This window comes from Mustelus asterias, chromosome 5 (assembly GCF_964213995.1).
Source record: "Mustelus asterias chromosome 5, sMusAst1.hap1.1, whole genome shotgun sequence".
NCBI lineage: Eukaryota > Metazoa > Chordata > Chondrichthyes > Carcharhiniformes > Triakidae > Mustelus > Mustelus asterias.
Window position 1 is genome coordinate 30,838,128 of NC_135805.1, and position 19,632 is coordinate 30,857,759.

General features: G+C 41.1%; 1 protein-coding gene across 1 annotated transcript in view; it reads right to left on the reverse strand.

Moving 5' to 3' along the window:
- fig4a (FIG4 phosphoinositide 5-phosphatase a) overlaps positions 1-19,632 on the reverse strand; it is a 128,636-nt gene that overhangs the window by 21,011 nt on the left and 87,993 nt on the right. The window contains exons 18-22 of the mRNA XM_078213533.1: positions 18,526-18,584; positions 17,745-17,895; positions 13,787-13,870; positions 8,226-8,421; positions 2,774-2,856 (exon numbers count right to left, since the gene is read on the reverse strand). Of these exons, the coding sequence (XP_078069659.1) occupies positions 2,774-2,856; positions 8,226-8,421; positions 13,787-13,870; positions 17,745-17,895; positions 18,526-18,584 (573 nt within the window). The remainder of the gene's footprint in view (positions 1-2,773; positions 2,857-8,225; positions 8,422-13,786; positions 13,871-17,744; positions 17,896-18,525; positions 18,585-19,632) is intronic.

Genomic DNA, 19,632 nt, shown 5'->3' on the forward strand with positions numbered 1-19,632 from the left:
AGCATCCTGGTAAATCTCCTCTGCACTCTTTCCAGCGCTTCCACATCCTTCTTATGGCTTGGTCACAGAAGTGGAGATGCCGGCGTTGGACTGGGGTAAGCACAGTAAGAAGTCTCACAACACCAGGTTAAAGTCCAACAGGTTTATTTGGTAGCAAATACCATAAGCTTTCGGAGCGATGCCCCTTCGTCAGATGGAGTAGTTATCTGTCACAGAAGACAGAGAGTGGTAGTGGAAGGGTCTTTTTCCGGCTGGAGGCCTGTGACTAGTGGTGTTCCGCAGGGCTCTGTAATGGGACCTCTGCTGTTTGTGATTTATATAAACGATCTGGAAGAAGGTGTAACTGGGGTGATCAGTAAGTTTGCAGACGACACGAAATTGGCTGGATTTGCAAATAGTGAGGAACATTGTCAGAGGCTACAGATGGATATAGATAGGCTGGAAATTTGGGCAAAGAAATGGCAGATGGAGTTCAATCCAGATAAATGCGAAGTGATGCATTTTGGTAGAGCTAATGTAGTGGGGAGCTATACGATAAATGGAAGAACCATAAAGGGTGTAGATACGCAGAGGGACCTGGGTGTGCAAGTCCACAGATCCTTGAAGGTGACGTCACAGCTGGAGAAGGTGGTGAAGAAGGCATATGGCATGCTTGCCTTTATAGGATGGGGCATAGAGTATAAAAGTTGGGGTCTGATGTTGCAGGTGTATAGAACGTTGGTTCGGCCGCATTTGGAATACTGCGTCCAGTTCTGGTCGCCACACTACCAGAAGGACGTGGAGGCTTTAGAGAGAGTGCAGAGGAGGTTTACCAGGATGTTGCCTGGTATGGAAGGGCTTAGTTATGAGGAGAGACTGGGTAAACTGGGGTTGTTCTCCCTGGAAAGACGGAGGATGAGGGGTGACCTAATAGAGGTGTATAAAATTATGAAAGACATAGATAGGGTGAACGGTGGGAAGTTTTTTCCCAGGTCGGTGGTGACGTTCATGAGGGGGTCATAGGTTCAAGGTGAGGGGGGGAGGTTTAACACGGATATCAGAAAGACGTATTTTACACAGAGGGTGGTGGAGGTGGGCACACTGGGAACGTTTAAGACTTATCTAGATAGCCACATGAATGGAGTGGGAATGGAGGGATACAAAAGAATGGTCTAGTTAGGAGCAGGGAGCGACGCGGGCTTGGAGGGCCGAAGGGCCTGTTCCTGTGCTGTATTGTTCTTTGTTTGTTGAAATGTTAACTGATTTCGCCCAAAACACTATTAATTCAGCAATTTAATGCAATGGCTTAAACCAGTAGTAATTTTTTAATGAGCTTTTCAAAACCACATCTACACGTCCTGACAACACTGCCTAATAGATGTCAGATAGCACATTAGTACAATGTGTAAGTCAGGAAGAATTCTACAGGTATATAGCTAAATCAATTAAATCTATCTAGCTGCAGGTAAATAAAATGATCATCACAGGAATTCAGTGCAAATCAAATCAACCCTGTATTGATATAAACAGAAGAAAGCAGGTTAATTATTTTTTCATCACATGTCAAATTACATGTTTACTCCGTATTTTTGTTTTCATTTAAGATTTCCGACAATCTCAATTTTTTTTGCTTTTTAATTTAGATTGTTGCTGTGGCCATACACTAACTGCAGTACTATATGCAGTTCCTGCTATATGCATAGATATGGTTCTTGAAAGGGCATAGAGGCAAACAAAGAAGGTGATTCAGTGCATTGAGAATTCTACACAAGTCAATTTGGCTTTGGAGTAGGAAAGTAAAATTTTCTGTTTGTATATCTTTATTTCATTTGAAAATGGGAAACAATTGATACAATTTGAAAATAGGAGAAATGGATACAAATTATTCATGATGAAATATTCACACATCAAGTTGGAAGGAGGGGGGAATCTTTCAATCCATGGAACTGTAGGATAAGTTACTGGGCAGGCTATAACTGTGTTCAAGAGATATTCAAAATGCGTTTCTTTGGAGAGGAGATTGAAGGATACAGCAAGATAACAGTGAGATGATCCTCAGAAAACAGGATTGATGACCCCAATTTCCTACACCTAAATTAAAAGCTTTTCCCCTATTTTGAAGCAATGACAAGTCAACTGAAGTATTTCTCATTTCGCTGGTACATTTATGATAGAAGGGGTTAAGATTTAGGAAACAGTGAAAAACATTTCATAGGTTTTGAAACTATAACTTCTATGCGGAAATTTTAGTTCATACGAGTGCTGAACCTGTCTATTGATTTAATATCTATGCATTCCTCGGCAAACTATATAATGGGTGGGATTTTTCTCCCTCTTCGCATTGGGAAGTGGCATGTCGCTTGCAGGCGGCGGAATCTTATGGTCCCGCTGTTGTCAACAGGGTTTTCCGTTGAACACACCCCTTTCCACTGGGAACTGTAAATGCCAGCAAGATTTTGGCAGACATCAGTTACATACTGCACAGTAGAGAGTAACTGTACTGTTGCTCATTCCTATACTTATAATAGTGAGATCAAAATCTGGAGAGGTTTGATTAATCGTTGGCGGGGAGGAGAAGAGGTTGTTCTAAATTATATAATACTCAAGATAAAATGGGAAAAATCAGAGGATCAAGCATTATATAACATTCTCAAGAAAATTCAATGAAAAACAAATTTAAGGACACCATTTAATATGCTAGATAATTTTAAAATGCTTCAAGTAACTGAAGTAGCTGGACCAATTGCAATTTTGTAACTCATATTAAAGGTATTTGTTCTGTATTTTATCTTACCTTTTGTATATCAGAAGATCATCTTCTGATGGAAGCCCTGAGAGATTCATGACATGCGTTTCTCTTGGAGATTGGATCGAATCCTAGAAATTGTCACAAAACAAAAAACAATTAATCCAACATTAATGCCATAGTTTGGGCTCACATAACAAGTAGTCAATGGTACGGACTATATATTTTAATCTTCATTACTGTCCAATTATGTTCTGGCCTGATTATCTGTCAAACCTTTCACAAAGCAATGTCTTGAAGACTGTCCAAAGTAAGTTCCTCCCATCAGACTTGGTCTTGGAAGTACAGAAATAGATAAATACAATCATCTCTACATTCATTGTAAACCCTGCTATCCTATCCAAACTGGCACCAAATCTCACTCACCCATCACGGTCTATGTGGAGTTTGCATGTTCTCCACTTGTCTGTGTGGGTTTCCTCCCACAGTCCAAAGATGTGCAGGCTAGGTGGATTGGCCATGATAAATTGCCCCTTAACGTCCAAAGATGTGTAGGTTAGATGGATTGGCCATGGTAAATGTGTGAGGTAAACACAGTAAGAAGTCTCATATCTCCACATCATGTGTGAGGTTACAGGGATAGAGTGGGGGAAGGAGCCTGGGTAAGGTACTCTGTTGGAGAGAGTTGGGACGAATGATCTCCTTCTGTACTGCAGGGATTCCATGATTCTATGATCACTTCAATGCTTGCTGACCTGCACTGGCTCCTGATCAGGCAATACCTCTATTTCTAAATTTTCATTCTCATTTTCAAATCCCATTGTTGCCACACCCCTCTCTAACCTCCTCCAGCCTGACAAACACCTGCACTCCTCCAATTCTGGTCTCTTGTGCATTCCAGATTTTAAAGTTGCTCCAATATCAATAGCTATATCTTCAGTTAACTGGGCATTAAATTCTGTAATCCCACCCTAGGTTTTTCTACCGACCAGGTGTTCTCCCTCTAAACAAGTTAGAACCTGTCCACTTAAGCAAAGTTTTGGTCACCTTCCTTAATATCTCAGTTTCAATTTTTGCTTCATAATGCCCGGTGAACATTTTACTATCTTAAAGACACTATGGGTATGATATTGAGCCCATGTTCTCCGTGCGTGGGAATGGTGGCAAGGGCTCAGGATCCAGCGAAACCCAGAAATCACAAATCTCACCGGCGAGATCGTGATTTCCGTTTTTCACTGGCGACGTGATCAGGCTCATGCTCATAACAGGTGTGAACTTGATTCAAACCTCGCTGATGTGACTCCTTACTGCGTCGTCAGTGTGAGGGGGACATAGCACAGCCATTTTCACACTCTATAGGGATGAGGCGCTGGGCGAGTGTGGTGGCTCCCCCCCAAGCTTGGTGGCATGAACAGACAGATTGGAGGCTCTGAGTGAATGAAGTGAAATTTAGTGACAAACATTCAAAACAAAATGGTGATCCGATTTGATTTGTCACATGTATTAGTATACAATGAAAAGTATTGTTTCTTGCGCGCTATGCAGGCAAAGCATACCATTCATAGAGAAGGAAAGGAGAAAGTGAAGAATATAGTGTTACAGTCATAGCTAGGTTGTAGAGAAAGATCAACTTGGTACGAGGTAGGTCCATTCAAAAGACTCATGGCAGCAGGGAAGAAGCTGGTCTTGAGTCAATTGATATGTGACTTCAGCCATTTGTATCTTTTTCCTGACGGAAGGAGGTGGAAGTGAGCACGTCCGGAGTGCGTGGGGTCCTTAACTATGCTGGCTGCTTTGCCGAGGCAGCAGGAAATGTAGACAGAGTCAATGGATGGGAGGCTGGTTTGCGTGATGGACTGGGCTTCATTCATGGCCCTTTGTATTTTCTTGCGGTCTTGCACTGAGCAGGAGCCATACCAAGCTGTGATACAACCAGAAAGAATGCTTTCTATGGCATCTGTAAAAGTTGGTAAGAGGCGTAGCTGACATGCCAAATTTCCTTAGTCTTCTGAGAAAGGCACTCCGGACGTGCTTAACCTAAACTTGAAATTCGAGTAGGAGGGGAATTTGGCCACACAGTCATAGGTGTATAACAAATATAGTAGGGGGCTGAGGACACAGCCTTGTGGGGGCCCGGTGTTGAGGATGATCTACATTAGTGTCACCCATGCCCACTACGATTTTTAAATCTTCCTGACCCTCCCACTATGTCTAGGTGTATCCCCAGGATCCACAGCTGAGGTTGAGACGACTTGATCATTCATCTTCTTCCGACACTGCTGCCCTATCCTTTCTGGAGTGCGCTTACACTGTCCAGGGCTGCCACTACAACCCAGGTGTGGGTGGTGGCCTGCTGGAAGGCTGTCACCTAGAGCAGGTAGAGGATGTCCCGTTTCTGCTCCTCTCAATCCTGCATCCTGGTGAGGGCCCTGTCCATAAAGTGCTGTGCTGCCTTCTCAGCTGCCATCCCTTGCAGTCGTTGTGGAACTAGTGCTGGACAGCTGTTTATATGGAGCTCAGTAAGAAGTCCAGGTTAAAGTCCAACAGGTTTATTTGGTAGCAAATGCCACTAGCTTTCGGAGCACTGCCCCTTCATCAGGTGGAGTGAGAGATGTGCTCACAAACAGGGCATACAGAGACACAAACTCAATTTACAGAATAATGATTGGAATGCTAATCAAGCTAATCAATGCTAATACAGCTAATCAAGTCTTAAAGGTACAGACAATGTGAGTAGAGCTCCCCAGTGCTGGCAGCAGCGAAGTCATTGCAGGGCAGACAAATTAGAGGGAACATACTTGAGGAGCGGCGTGTTACTCATGTGCATAAAAGCTATTACTGATGTGGCATAAGATTTGGCCTGAAAACACACCGGTGCTGTCAGCGGGAATCCCTCCTTTTTTGTGCAGGAACCAATACTTTGCCATTTTTTGGTAAACTTTTGCCCATAGGATGAGCAGCATACATGCAGATGGCCAGCAGGATACTTGAAGATTTTCACTAGATTGTCTCTTGATAGTTTAGTAAAAGCTGAAAGGGGGAGTGATGGTTAGTGCTAAGTAGATCGCAATAGCACCTTACCACAAATGTTGTTCTCGATACATATCAGGCAAGAATTAAAACTGAAGTAAATAAAACATTTGGTTGTTATGTACGAATGCAGGCATTTTATCTCCCACAGTACAATCTGTTTTCATATAATCTCTGTGAAACACTGAATAATTCATTGGTACAACACTGTCGCAAGCTATAAATACAGACACATGCCAAGTGTGTGAAAACATGGTCAGACCTTTAAACTATATGAATGTTCCTAACTCCAAAGTATGAAAACCTTAAATATTAAACAAACTATAAAGAAAAAGAGATTTGAAGGTTCTGAAAGAAACTAATTTTAATTTATTCATTCTCAGGATGCAAGACTGGCTTTCATCGTGAATCCTTAGATCTCCTAACAAAGTGATCGTGGGCTTTCCTCGAATTACTGGTGGTGGTTTGATATTATCAAGTGGTTTGCTAGACCATTTCAAACACCATATCGGTGTCAAATAATTCAGACCAGATAAGGAATGCTTGTTTCGCTCCCTAAAAAGGCTATGGTTAAACCAGTTGCATGGTCACTTTTACTAATGCCTGATTTTTTTTCTTTATTCTTTCACAGAATGTGGGCGTTATTGGCTGAGCCAGCATTTATTGCCCATCTCTAATTGGCCTTGAACTGAGTGGCTTGCCATGCCATTTCAGAGAGCAATTAAGAGTCAACTACATTGCTGCGGGTCTGGAGTCACATGCAGTCCAGACCAAGTAAGGATGGCAGATTTCCTTTCCTGAAGGACATTAGTGAACTAGATGGGTTTTTACAAAAATCGACAATGGTTTCATGGTCATCGTTAGACTTGTAATTCCAGATTTGTATTGAATTCTGCTGTGGTGGGATTCAAACCTGGGTCCCCAGAGTAGCACCTTGGGTCTCTTGATTACTAGTCCAGTGACAATGACACACCGCTTCCCCAGTTTAAAAGCTGCTTCTCAAATTGCCTAACTGCTTTGGTAGAATTTCAATTGGCTTTTGCTGGATTATTAGCCTAGTAATATAACTTCTACATTACTGCATCTCAAACTGTGAATAAGTTGAGATGTCAGGACAGGGCATCAGTTATTTACCAACCAAAAAGCATGAAAAATGGGCAGCATGGTGGCAATGGCCTCACATGACCCAGGGAACCGGCTTCAATTCTGGCATTGGGTGACTATCTGTGGAGTTTGCACATTCTCCCTGCGTCTGCGTGGGTTTCGTCCAGGTGCTGTGGTTTTCTCTCAGTCCAAAGATGTGCAGTTTGGGTGGATTGGCCATGCTAAATTTCCCCTTAGTGTCCCAAGATGTGTAGGTTGGGGGGGGGGGGGGGATTAGCGGGGTAAATAAGTGGGACTATGGGGATAGGGCCTAGGTGGGATGCTCTATTGGAGTCGGTGCAGACTCAATAGGCCGAATGGCCTTCCTCTGTGCTGTATGCATATTAGAGAAAAGGAATACAAGATTATGTTACCTATCAAGTCACTTGGTAGCGTAGAACTTGTCTCTCTTTTCTGCAAAATTCATTCGACCAATTTTTTTTGTCTTGCACTCATCAGGACAATAACACAAGGATGCCAAATTTCAAACAGTAACAATTTATACTACAAGAGTAAAGGGTGCCAACTGGTTGGACAAAGCATTGCCATGGAGAAAGAAATGAGGAACTAAATGTTCTCCAGGTAATTCATAAAAGATGCATGGCTTGAACACATCCCGTTTGTTTGCAGAGAATTAGCAGAGAACCAGCCCCTGAAAAAAATTAAATTGTGTCCCTTTCAGTTTACATTTGAAAAAACTATTTGAATTACCAAGCCAACAGGCTTCTCAGTAGGTCACAAGCCTTCTACATATTGATGATTGAAGTTATTTTTTACCAATTAAGTTGTTTAGAGATAAAAAGAACCAGGCTAGTAATTTTAGTCACTCTTCCATTCTGATTCTTATTTTCAATTTTCTTTTCTCCTTTCCAGTGATTTTGAAATCATTTCCTAGTCCAGGGCAGTGAGACAGAATGATGAAAGACCTCTGTCAAAGTAATTAGGTACAGAAAGTATGTAGCAACTATTTGAGTTGACCAGTTTTCCCTCCGATGAAAAGTATATTTTTTAAAGGTTATTTATTAGTCACAAGTAAGGCTTACATTAACACTGCAATGAAGTTACTGTGAAACTCCCCGAGTCGCCACAGTCCGGTGCCTGTTCGGGTCAATGCACGTCTTTCAGAATGTGGGAGGAAACCGGAGCACCCGTGCAAACTCCACACAGACAGTGACCCAAGCCGGGAATCGAACCCAGGTCCCTGGCGCTGTGGAGCAGTAGTGCTAACCACTGTGCCGCTTCAAATTAGTTTTTGAAACTACATCCTTTTAATATGTGGCATTAGGAAATTTACCTTATTTTCAATTACATAAAATGCATTTATTACCTCAGGAATTTTGGCAGCATCCCCAAACTCTGTAATTTTTACTGGTGTTGACCGCTGAGAGATAGGACCTTCTTCTTCTTTGTCAGTTCCTGAATCATCCTCAGAGCTACTCGAAACTACCTCCTCTGATGGTGGTGGTGGAGCACTTGCTACTGTTTTACGTTGCAATACAGCCTCTTCCTTATTACTCTTGTTACTGAAGAAAGAATTTAGATAAATTGTATAAAAGAATGATTTTGATTTGAAAACACAGTACAGGTAGTAAATATCCTACTCTATCACAGCTGAGAAAAAGTGCAATTTCTTTCCTCTTCATTCTTTGATGGAATGTTAGCATTGCCGACAAAGCTAGCATTTGTCCCTCATCCCTAATTACTCTTGAACTGAGTGGCTTGCTGAACCATTTTAGTGGGCAGGTAAAGAGTCATTACTGAGAGTATGGAGTCACATGTAGGCCAGAACGTGCAAGGATAGTAAGATTTTGTTCCCTGACAAGGACATTAGTCAACAAGATCATTTTTTTGCGTCAATTGATGATACTTTCATGGTCACAGTTGCTGAGACTAGCTTTATATTCCAAATTTGAGTTCAAAATCTATCAGCTGCCATGATGGGATTTGAATCCATGTCTCTAGAGCATTAGCGTGGACCACTGGATTACTAGTACAGTGACGTTATGCATGGCATTTTACATTTTTGATGGTAAATGATTACTACTCAAGTATGAGGATGTCCAGGATAAATCTTATTACTGCAAAAATGATGGAAGGAATTTTCTAAAAACGTCAAGTCTAATAATATTGTATGTCATGAATTCAAATTGCACACAAAGGACATCATTTACTATGCAAATTTCTAGTTTGAAATGCTCTCCAAATAGAAGTTTTCATTAAAGATATCACAGAATACACGAAGGGCAGGATTTGTTCCTCATCCCTAATTGCTCTTGAACGGAGTGGTTTGCTAAACCATTTTAACGGGCAGGAAATCTTTTCCTATCCTATCTAACATTCATTGATCAACTAAAATTACCAATGACAAATTTTCTGATTATCCATTAATTTTCTGCTACTGGGCTCATTGTGAACAAATTAGCTGCCGTGTTTTTTTACTAAAGTGATTGCATTCCAAAAAGTAATCCATAGGCTTTAAAATATTTGGAACATTCCGTGAATTCCCAGTTTGTTTTCCTTTCTTCTCCCCCTTTGAATAAGCATCAGCAATAACCTACAGGAAGTTTGCAGCAACTACAGATATAAATCTGAGTTGCATTGCTTCTTTGACCAGGCTGAAGCTAAAAGTAATCACATGGAGCCTAGTTTGGTAAACTCATCAGCATGTTCAAAGAGGTTGCTCTTGCTAATCCAAGGTGAGTACTACTGATTTAGTGACACAAAACAGAATCAGACATGGTTTAGTGATAGAATTCCTGCCTCTGAGATCAATTCCTATTTCAGAGACTCAAGTGCATAATTTAGGTGTATTGGTGAAAAACATTTTCAGAGGTGCCATGTTTGGATGAGATATTAAACCATTTGGCTCTTTCAAATAGATGCAAAACATATTTCAAAAATCAGGAGAGTTTGCTACAGTGTCCTGGCCAATATCTATCCCTCAGTCAACATCACAAACAGATTATCTGGTCATCATCATATTGCTGATTGTGGGATCTTGTTGTGCTGTTACATTTCTTAAATTAAAAAGATTTGCATTTACACAGCACTTACTGTATTCATCATATTGGAGAAGATAAACTGATTGTTGGAATTTTCATGGCTGGGACTTAGCAGTGAAACATATTCAGTTGTACAATGTTTGATCATCTTCCTCTACCATATGCTTCTGCTCGTATATCTTTAACTAACTGAATTACAAAAGGTAGTGCCAGTATTTTGCTGCCACTTCATATTATGAAGCAGATCATGTGTGTACCCATTCTTCAATTTGGAGTCAAAATTCTCTCCCTGAGCAGAGTCACAAAAACTCTCAATTATGATGATGGAAATGTTGAACAACTTTTATACTTCATGACCTCAGGACATCCCAAAGCAGTTGGACACTAGCCAAAATACTTTCCAAAACGTAGTCCCTGTTGCAAAGTAGGAATTATAGCAGCCAGTTTGTGTACAGCAAACTCCCACAGCTAATGTGATAATGACCAGATAATTTGATGCTGATTGATGGATAAATATCGATTAGGACATTTGGGATAGCTCTGCACTCTTCAAAACAGCAGCTATTGGATCTTCTACATCTGTCTGAGGGGATAAATGGTAACCTAGTTTACTGCATTATCCATCAGATAGCACCTTTGACAGAGCAGTGCTTCCTCAGTATTGCACTGGAGTGTCAGATTTTTGTGTACAAGTCTTCTACCTTCTGACTCAGAGGCAAGAGTCTGCCAATTGAACGACAGATGATACTGAATTACAACAGGGAGAACATGTCAAAAATACAAAAGCAAAATATTACAGATGCTGGAAATCTGAAATAAAAGCATAAAATGCTGAAAATACTGAACAGGTCTGGCAACACCAGTGAGAAAAAAGTCAATGGGGTGAATTTTCCCGTTCTGTCCACCACAGGAATCGTAGCGGGCGAGGGGCGGATCATGGAAAGGTCCATTGACCTTGGATGGGATTTTCCGGTTTCGGGGCAAGCATGGCTGGAAAACCCTGCCCAACATTTTAGATCTATGACCTTCAAGAGTGCTCAGTTGAGCTGTAAAGTGCTTTGCAACATCTTAACATTGTTAAAGGCATTTTATAGATGCAAGTTTTCTTTTATATTTGTCAAATGTATTATTTCCTTGTATAGTTTACAATTGGCACCTCATACGAGTGCAACAATGCTTCACCCTGATCTGATGGAATATTTTTGTTTCTGACTTTGATTAGCTGATTAATACTTCAGTGTTATTCCTGGTCCTGAGCTGGGGCTTAACTGTACCTTTCCACAAACATAATGCTTAATAGTTCATGCTTATTGAACTTTGTCAAAATGAACTTTGGCAGATTGAACATTCTGTATTAACTGTACAAGTTGGAGAAAGTAAGCTGATTATTTAGCATTTTCCTGTTGGGACTTGGCAATGAAATATAATCCTTTACACTTAGATGTTTGATCATCTTCACCTACTAAATGCTTTTGATGGCACATCTTTAACTTAAGGAATTACACAAAGTGATTGTCAGTATTGTTTTACTGCCACTTGATATTATTAAACAGATCCAATAATTATTTGAGTTAGAGTTAAAATCTTCTCCCTGAGCTGAGTCACAAAAACTCAGCTCTGATGATGAAAATGTTAAACAAGTTTTGATGCTAGGAAAAATAAAAAGGAAGAGATTGGACAAGACACTGACAGAACAAAAATACGTGAAACTTGAAAAAATTGAAGCGCAAAGAGAAATTATGCTTTGTGTTCTCAAAGATTTGGCAATATCTTAACCTCAGGTTCGCACTCCGCACGATTGATAGCGGAGGCTCAATATCCAGCTAAACCCAACGTCGCTGTGGATCCTCTGACAGAATGGGCATGAACCTGATTTAAATACATTTTAATGAGGTTGTGGGGGAGGGGGGGGTGGTGGTGGTGGGAAGACGACGAGAGAAATGTGGCTCTGATGAGGCAGAGGGAAAGTGGGGGAGACATGACAGCTCTGATGGGGGGAGGGGTTAGGTTGGTGGTGGCTCTGATTGGGGGGGGGGTTGAATGCTGACTCCAATCTGGGGTTGGGGAAGGGGGGAAGCAGAGGTGTTGGCTTTGATCGGGGGAGGTGGAGTAAGTTGTTGGAGGTATTTTGAGAGACAGGATCTAGAGGCATTTAGAGACGCAAGGCCTGATTAGAGACAGTCAGCATGGCTTTGTGAGTGGAAAATCATGTCTCACAAATTTGATTGAGTTTTTTGAAGGGGTAACCAAGAAAGTAGATGAGGGCAGTGCAGTTGATGTTGTCTACATGGACTTTAGCAAGGCCTTTGACAAGGTACTGCATGGCAGGTTGCTGCATAAGGTTAAATCTCACGGGATCGAGGGTGAGGTAGCTAAATGATGACAGAAGACAGAGGGTTATTTTTCAAACCGGAGGCCTGTGACCAGCGGTGTGCCTCAGGGATCGGTGTTGGGTCCACTGTTATTCGTCATTTATATTAATGATTTGGATGAGAATTTAGGAGGCATGGTTAGTAAGTTGGCAGATGACACCAAGATTGGTGGCATAGTGGACAGTGAAGAAGGTTATCTCGGATTGCAACAATTGATTGGGCAAGTGGGCTGATGAATGGCGGATGGAGTTTAATTTAGATAAATACGAGGTGGTGCATTTTGGTAGATTGAACCAGGGCAGGACTTACTCAGTTCATGGTAGGGCGCTGGGGAGAGTTGCAGAACAAAGAGATCTAGGGGTACAGGTTCATAGCTCCTTGAAAGTGGAGTCACAGGTGGACAGAGTGGTGAAGACGGCATTCAGCATGCTTGGTTTCATTGATCAGAACATTGAATACAGAAGTTGGGACGTCTTGTTGAAGTTGTACAAGACATTGGTAAAGCCACACTTGGAATACTGTGTACAGTTCTGGTCACCCTAATATAGAAAGGATATTATTAAACTAGAAAGAGTGCAGAAAAGATTTACGAGGATGCTGCCGGGACGTGATTGTTTGAGTTATAAGGAGAAGCTGGATAGACTGGGACTTTTTTCTCTGGAGCATAGGAGGCTGAGGGGCAATCTTTCAGAGGTCTATAAAATAACGAGGGACATAGATCAGCTAGATAGTCAATATCATTTCCCAAAGGTAGGGGAGTCTAAAACTAGAGGGCATAGGTTTACGGTGAGAGGGGAGAGATACAAAAGGGTCCAGAGGGGCAATTTTTTCACAGAGGGTGGTGAGTGTCTGGAACAAGCTGCCAGAGGTAGTAGTAGAGGCGGGTACAATTTTATCTTTTAAAAAGCATTGACAGTTACATAGGTAAGATGGGTACAGAGGGATATGGGCCAAATGTGGGCAATTGGGACTGGCTTAGGAGTTTAAAAAAAAAGGGCGGCATGGACAAGTTGGGCCGAAGGGCTGGTTTCCATGCTGTAAACCTCTATGGCAGGTTTATTCATGTTCTGATTGGGGTGTCCTTTAAACATGATGCCCTGATCTCAGTGCAGCCGGGCTTTGCTTGTGTATTGAGGTTCCAACTCTCTGCTTGACAGCGTGAAACTCACCCAGCTGTTTTTTTTTGACAAGTGTGTTAAGAACTGGAGAAAAAAACAACCTGTTTCTATGGAAAGAAACACACTGCTTTTCTCACGGAACTAACACTGCTGAATTCTGTTAAAGATTGCCCCCATTAATCTCCACAGATGCTGCCAGACCCATGTATTTCCAGCATTTTCTGGTCCCATTTCAGATTTTCAGCATCAGCAGCATTTTGCTTTTGTATTTCATTTTATTTAATTGTGTATATCCTCCAAGGCAAACATTGTTAAATTAATAATAGCAATTAAAAGCAAAATGTTTTGTTCAGTTAAATGAAAAGAGACAACTAAATGCAGTTACCAGTTCTTTACCTCAGCATGGATTTACCAGTTTCTTCTGGCTTGCGAATAGTGAAAGGACTTGGGTCAATTCCAACATGCTTTGGCATGAAGTCCCTTTAGACAAAGACAGTACAATAAAGCCATGGAAGACTAAAAAAAAGCCTTACTTTTTTCTGATTTTAAAACAATCATGAAAAGCATCAAAAACTGGTCATATTTCCTATGTAATTCAACAGAAGCTGTGCTGAAATACCAGTGCCTATGGCTCACCTAGACAGGACTGGGCTATAGGCAACTGCTCATAAAATACTATACAGTGCCAACAGTTCATCCGGTACAGCACATTCTGCAATATTTTAATATTTCATTTTTGCTATTCAGTTAAAATGACTGATTTTATTATTTTATTCTTCCTTAGCGTGTGAGCATTTCTTTAAAGGTCAGCAATTATTGTGAATCTCCAACTGCCCTTAAGAAACTGAATTGGTTGCCTCCTTGAACTCTTGTAATCCACCCACAGTGAGAATAGGGAGGGAGTTCCAAGATTTTTACCCTGCAACATGATTCTATAACTGTGAAAGAATGACAACATTGTTCCAGGTCAGGATGTGCTGAGAGGCACCAGCACGTGGTGATGTTCCCATCTGCCTGCTGTCCTTGTCCCTCCAGGTGGCAGAGATCATGGGTTTGAAAAGTGCTGTCGAAGGAGCTTCGGCAAGTTGCTGCAGAGAATCTTGTAGTTTGTACATTTCGTTGCAAGTCTGTGCTGGTGGGGGTAAGAATTGCTGAAGATGGATGCAAATGCTACAGCCTTGCCTTTTGTATTGATGTGCTGGCATGCCCATTACTGATGATTGGGATGTTTGTAGAGCGTCCTACTCCACAGTCAATTGTTTAACTGTCCATTACCAGTCATGATCAAAGACTATTTCCTCGGTGGATGGAGCTATTACAAGGGGGCATAACTATAGGGTTCATGGTGGGAGATATAGGAAGGATATCAGAGGTAGGTTCTTTACGCAGAGAGTGGTTGGGGTGTGGAATGGACTGCCTGCAGTGATAGTGGAGTCAGACACTTGAGGAACATTTAAGCGGTTATTGGATAGGCACATGGAGCACACCAGGATGATAGGGAGTGGGATAGCTTGATCTTGGTTTCAGATAAAGCTCGGCACATCGTGGGCCGAAGGGCCTGTTCTGTGCTATACTGTTCTATGTATGATAGATGTGGCATGGACTGCAGGGTTTTGATCTGACTTGGTAGTTATGGGATTGCTTTGTTCTTTTGATAGCATGTTGCTTACTCTTGATAAGTTTATTTTATTAAGAACATCAGAACTAGGCCATTTGGCCCCTTGAACCTCCTCCGCCATTCAATAAGATCACAGTTGATCTTTTCGTGGACTCAACTCCTTACCTGCATGCTCACCATAACACTGAATTCCTTTACTGTTCAAAAATCTATCTATCTTTGCCTTAAAAACATTCAATGAGATAACCTCAACTGCTTCATTGGGCAGTGAATTCCACAGATTCACAACCCTTTGGGTGAAGAAGTTTCCCCTCAACTCAGTCCGAAATCTGCTCCCCTTTATTTTGAGGCTATGCTCCCTAGTTCTGGTTTCACCCACCAGTGGAAGCAACCTCCCTGCTTCTATCTTGTCTATTCCCTTCATAATTTTATGTTTCTATAAGATTTCCCCTCATTCCTCTAAATTCCAATGACTATGGTCCCAGGCTACTCGGTCTCTTCTCGTAAGCCAACCTTCTCAACTCCAGAATCAACCTAGTGAATCTCTTCTGCATCCCCTCCAGTTCCAGTATATCTTTTCTCAAGTAATTAGTGTCACAAGTATGCTTACATTAACACTGCAATGAAGTGAAGTGAAAATCCCCTAGTCGCCACACTCCAGCGCCTGTTCGAGTACACCGAGGGAGAATTTAGCATGGCCAATGCACCTAACCAGCACGTCTTTCGGATTGTGGGAGGAAACTGGAGCACCTGGAGGAAACCCACGCAAACACAGGGAGAACATGCAAACTCTGTACAGACAGTGACCCAAGCCGGGAATCGAACCCAGGTCCCTGGCGCTGTGAGGCAGCAGTACTAACCATTCTGCCACCGTACCGCCCAACAAATGTAGTCGTGTTGCAGCTTCACCAAGTTGATAACTCATTTTTAGACATACCTGACTTTGAATCTGGCATGTTCTTCTACACTCCTCACTCAACCAGGGTTGGTCCCTTCGTTTGATGGCAATGATAGAGTGAGGGATATGCCAGGACATGAGGTGAATGATTGTGGTTGAATACAATTTCACTACTGCTGATGGCCCACAGTTCCCCCATGGATGCCCATTTTGGTTGCTAGGTCTATGGCAGTTCCCAGAATATTATGGGAGGAGCCACTGAAAAGATGGGATTTAATTTCCTCAAGAACTGTGCAGCACTCCCTCCTATTAACGCTGTCATGGACAGATGCATCGGTGACAGATAGATTGGTGATGACAAGGTCAAGCAGGTTTTTCCCTTACTTTGTTTCCTTCACCACCTGCTGCTAGCAAAGTTTGACGGACAGGCTTCAACGTTAGACCAACTTAGTCAATAGTGTAGCCGTGGTGCCAATCTTGGTGATGGACATTCAAGTCTCCCACCCAGAATACATGTTATGCAATTGCTGCCCCATGCGTTCAACACGGGAGGAAGATTGATTCATTAGCTGAGGGAAGTAGGTGGTAATCAGCAGCGATTTCCTAATGCCATGAGGCGTCATGGCTCCCAAGTCAATGTTAAGGACTCCCAGGTAAATTCCCTCCCAACAATGTACCACTGTGTCACCATTCTGGTGGGTCTCTTTTGGTGGTGGGACAGGACATCCAAAGACGGTGATGAAAGATTCCGAGACATTGGCTATATTGAATGATTTGCTGTATATGACTATGTCAAGCTGTTGCTTAGTTAGTCTGTGAGACACTTCTCCTGATTTTGGCACAGATCATTCCAAGAAATCAGTGGAGGCTGGGCCATTAAATTTATTCAAGGCTGAGTTAGATAAGATTCTTGAGAGACAAGGGAATTTAGCGTTATGAGGAACAGAGAGGAAAATGGAGGTCAAGCCATCAATCGAATCAGCCATTACTTTACAGAATTGCAGAACAGGCTCCAAGGGCTGAATGGTCTAGTTCTGCTCCTAAGTCCCATCTTCCTATGTATGTTAGTGAGGAGGACTTTGAAAGGTTGATTGAGCAGGATGCACGCCTTTGTCATTTCCAGTGCCTAGGTTGATGTTGGGTGATCTGTTTGGTTTTGTTCTTATTCAACTTTTCTGTAATAGTTTGATACAATCGAGTTGCATACCAGACCATTTCAAAGGGCAGTTAAAGAGGGCAGTGATATTGCTGTGGGTTTGCAGCCACATGTATGCTAGACCAGGCGAGGACAGCAGATTACCTCAACTGTTTAGAGAAGATGGGTTTTAGCAGCAATCTAATGGTGATTATTATTGTTATTAATGAGACTTGCATTTTATTCAAGATTTAATTAATGGAAAATCAATATCCCCTAGATGCTGTGGGAGGATTTGAACTCATGCATTGGATATTAATCGCTACCTCTGGATTACTAGTCCAGTAACATTACAACTATGCTATCGACCCCCTGAATGTCAGAAAAGAGCCTGCAATGATCAATATAATCATGTAGGCAATTATAGCATATGACAGCGATCTTGCTCTAGCTCCATTTTAAATAGAATTTAATGCACAAAGGCTATTTCCTAAAATGGTAGAAATAGCACTGAAGTTTCCATACATCATCTCGGAATTAATTCTTCTCGCAATGTTTATCAAATCTCAAGGGGAAAGATACTGTAGAATGTGATTCTTAAATGTCCTGAAAATAAAATGGTTAAAGTTCTTTAAAAAAAACTGCATCACAACCGGAGCACTGGACAGCAGGGGTTATCCAAGAGAGTGAATAAATCACATACTTAGCTGAATTTGTCATTGTAAGACAAAATGTATCATCAAAACAACTCAGTTCATATGGTCTGAAGAATTCAGTGTATATGTCGATCTCTTCATCAGATTTATCCATTTTCTTCACGACTGTCATTTTTTTAAGGTTCTCAGTGCAAGGAACTAAAGAGGTGAAGAACAGGGGAAAATATTATATTAATGAGTTTAATTACCTGAATGATCATAATACCATGTTGTATTAACATTAAAGGAATACTCCAGGCTGAAGGTTTAACATACAAACTGGTCAAGCTTTACAAATAGAGCAGGCATATTTGGTTGAATCAAGAAAGATTAAAAAAGTTACTGGACCAAAAATGTCACATTTAATTTTTGAAGGTACATAGTTAAAAAGCTACATCTTTTATTAACTATATCGCGATGGCATTCAATATAACAAACAGCAACATCATACACAGAAGATTCTCTACAGAAACTTCTTGTTCAATTCCCTATTCTTTATGTTGCAGGCCAATTCCTGATTCTGAATGTGGTAGATGCGCTATAATTATTATGTTAAAAGCAAATTATTGCAAATGCTGGAATCTGAAACAAAAAACAGAAAATGCTGGAAAATCTCAGCAGATCTGACAGCATCTGTTGGGAGAGAATAGAGCCAATGTTGAGTGTCTAGGTGACTCATTATTTTACCCTGTGAGTGCAAACAGCTACAATTTCTGTAAATGAACTTTTATTTGGCAGGTATAAGAGTACCGAACAGTTCAAGTTAGTATGCAAGTTATTTATTCCTACCTTCATCAAAAGGCAATGGTAAATTTATTAGCACCTCTGGTGTCCACCAATGGGTATAGCTTTAAGAAAGGTACAAAAAATGTCAAGTATTTACAACATTTGAATTAAAATATAAGAAACTTAAAAGTTTTATTTCTAAGCCGAAAAACAATGATCTAGTATGGAGTCAGGTGAAAATTAACAGAATGGATAAATTGGGCACAACAGTAGCAAACAAAGATATTTACTCAGGCTGGCAGATGATGGGAAGCTGTGTTCCACATGGTTCAGTACTGGGGCCATTGTTGTCCAAACTGGTTCAGTAAATGATGGACTTGGGTATCAGAAGTACAATCTACCATTGCATTACACATGAAACAAAATTGAATACCAAGCAAGACTGCAATAAAATACATTAATAAACTTGCAGGATGGTGTTTAAATGGCAAATGACTTTCAAAATAAATATGAAGGCCTATCTTGGTAGGAGTAATAAGGAGGCCACATAAGCCATATATGTAAAAAGTCTAAATGGTCCAAAGGAATCGAGTGCACAGAATTATAATATGTTGAAAGTAGTAACTCAGCTTAATAAGGCCATAAAGTGCAAAGCACAAGTTCTTTTCTAGAGGAATAGATTTGAAAAGGAGCAAGTTTATGCTAAAACTGTACACAATTGTGGTTAGATTACTTGAGTATTCTGAGCAATTCTAGTCTCATGACAAAAAGGACACTGGAAAGGAGAATAAGAGATTTACAAGTTTGATGTTAGAATGGGGAAGTTAAAGTACCATCAGGAATGACTGGATGAGCTGGTCTTATTGGATGTGGAAATCATTAAGCAATTTATTGCCATAATTTTCTGAGGGGATGGAGATGGGAAGCTCAAATCTATGGCAACCTTTTGGCTCCAAGAGCCAATATGGTCTAAATGGTTTATCTCATCTTCTGCCTTTGTGACTTAAATTTATATTTTGTCTCATCATCATCATAAGAGAATGATCACTCTAGTAACATTATTTGGCAAAAGTGAAGAGCATTCTCATATGCAACTTTTCAGATTTAAAATGATTAACCATTCATATGCCAGTAACAAAAATGGAAAGAGTTGATGCCAGCATGATTGGT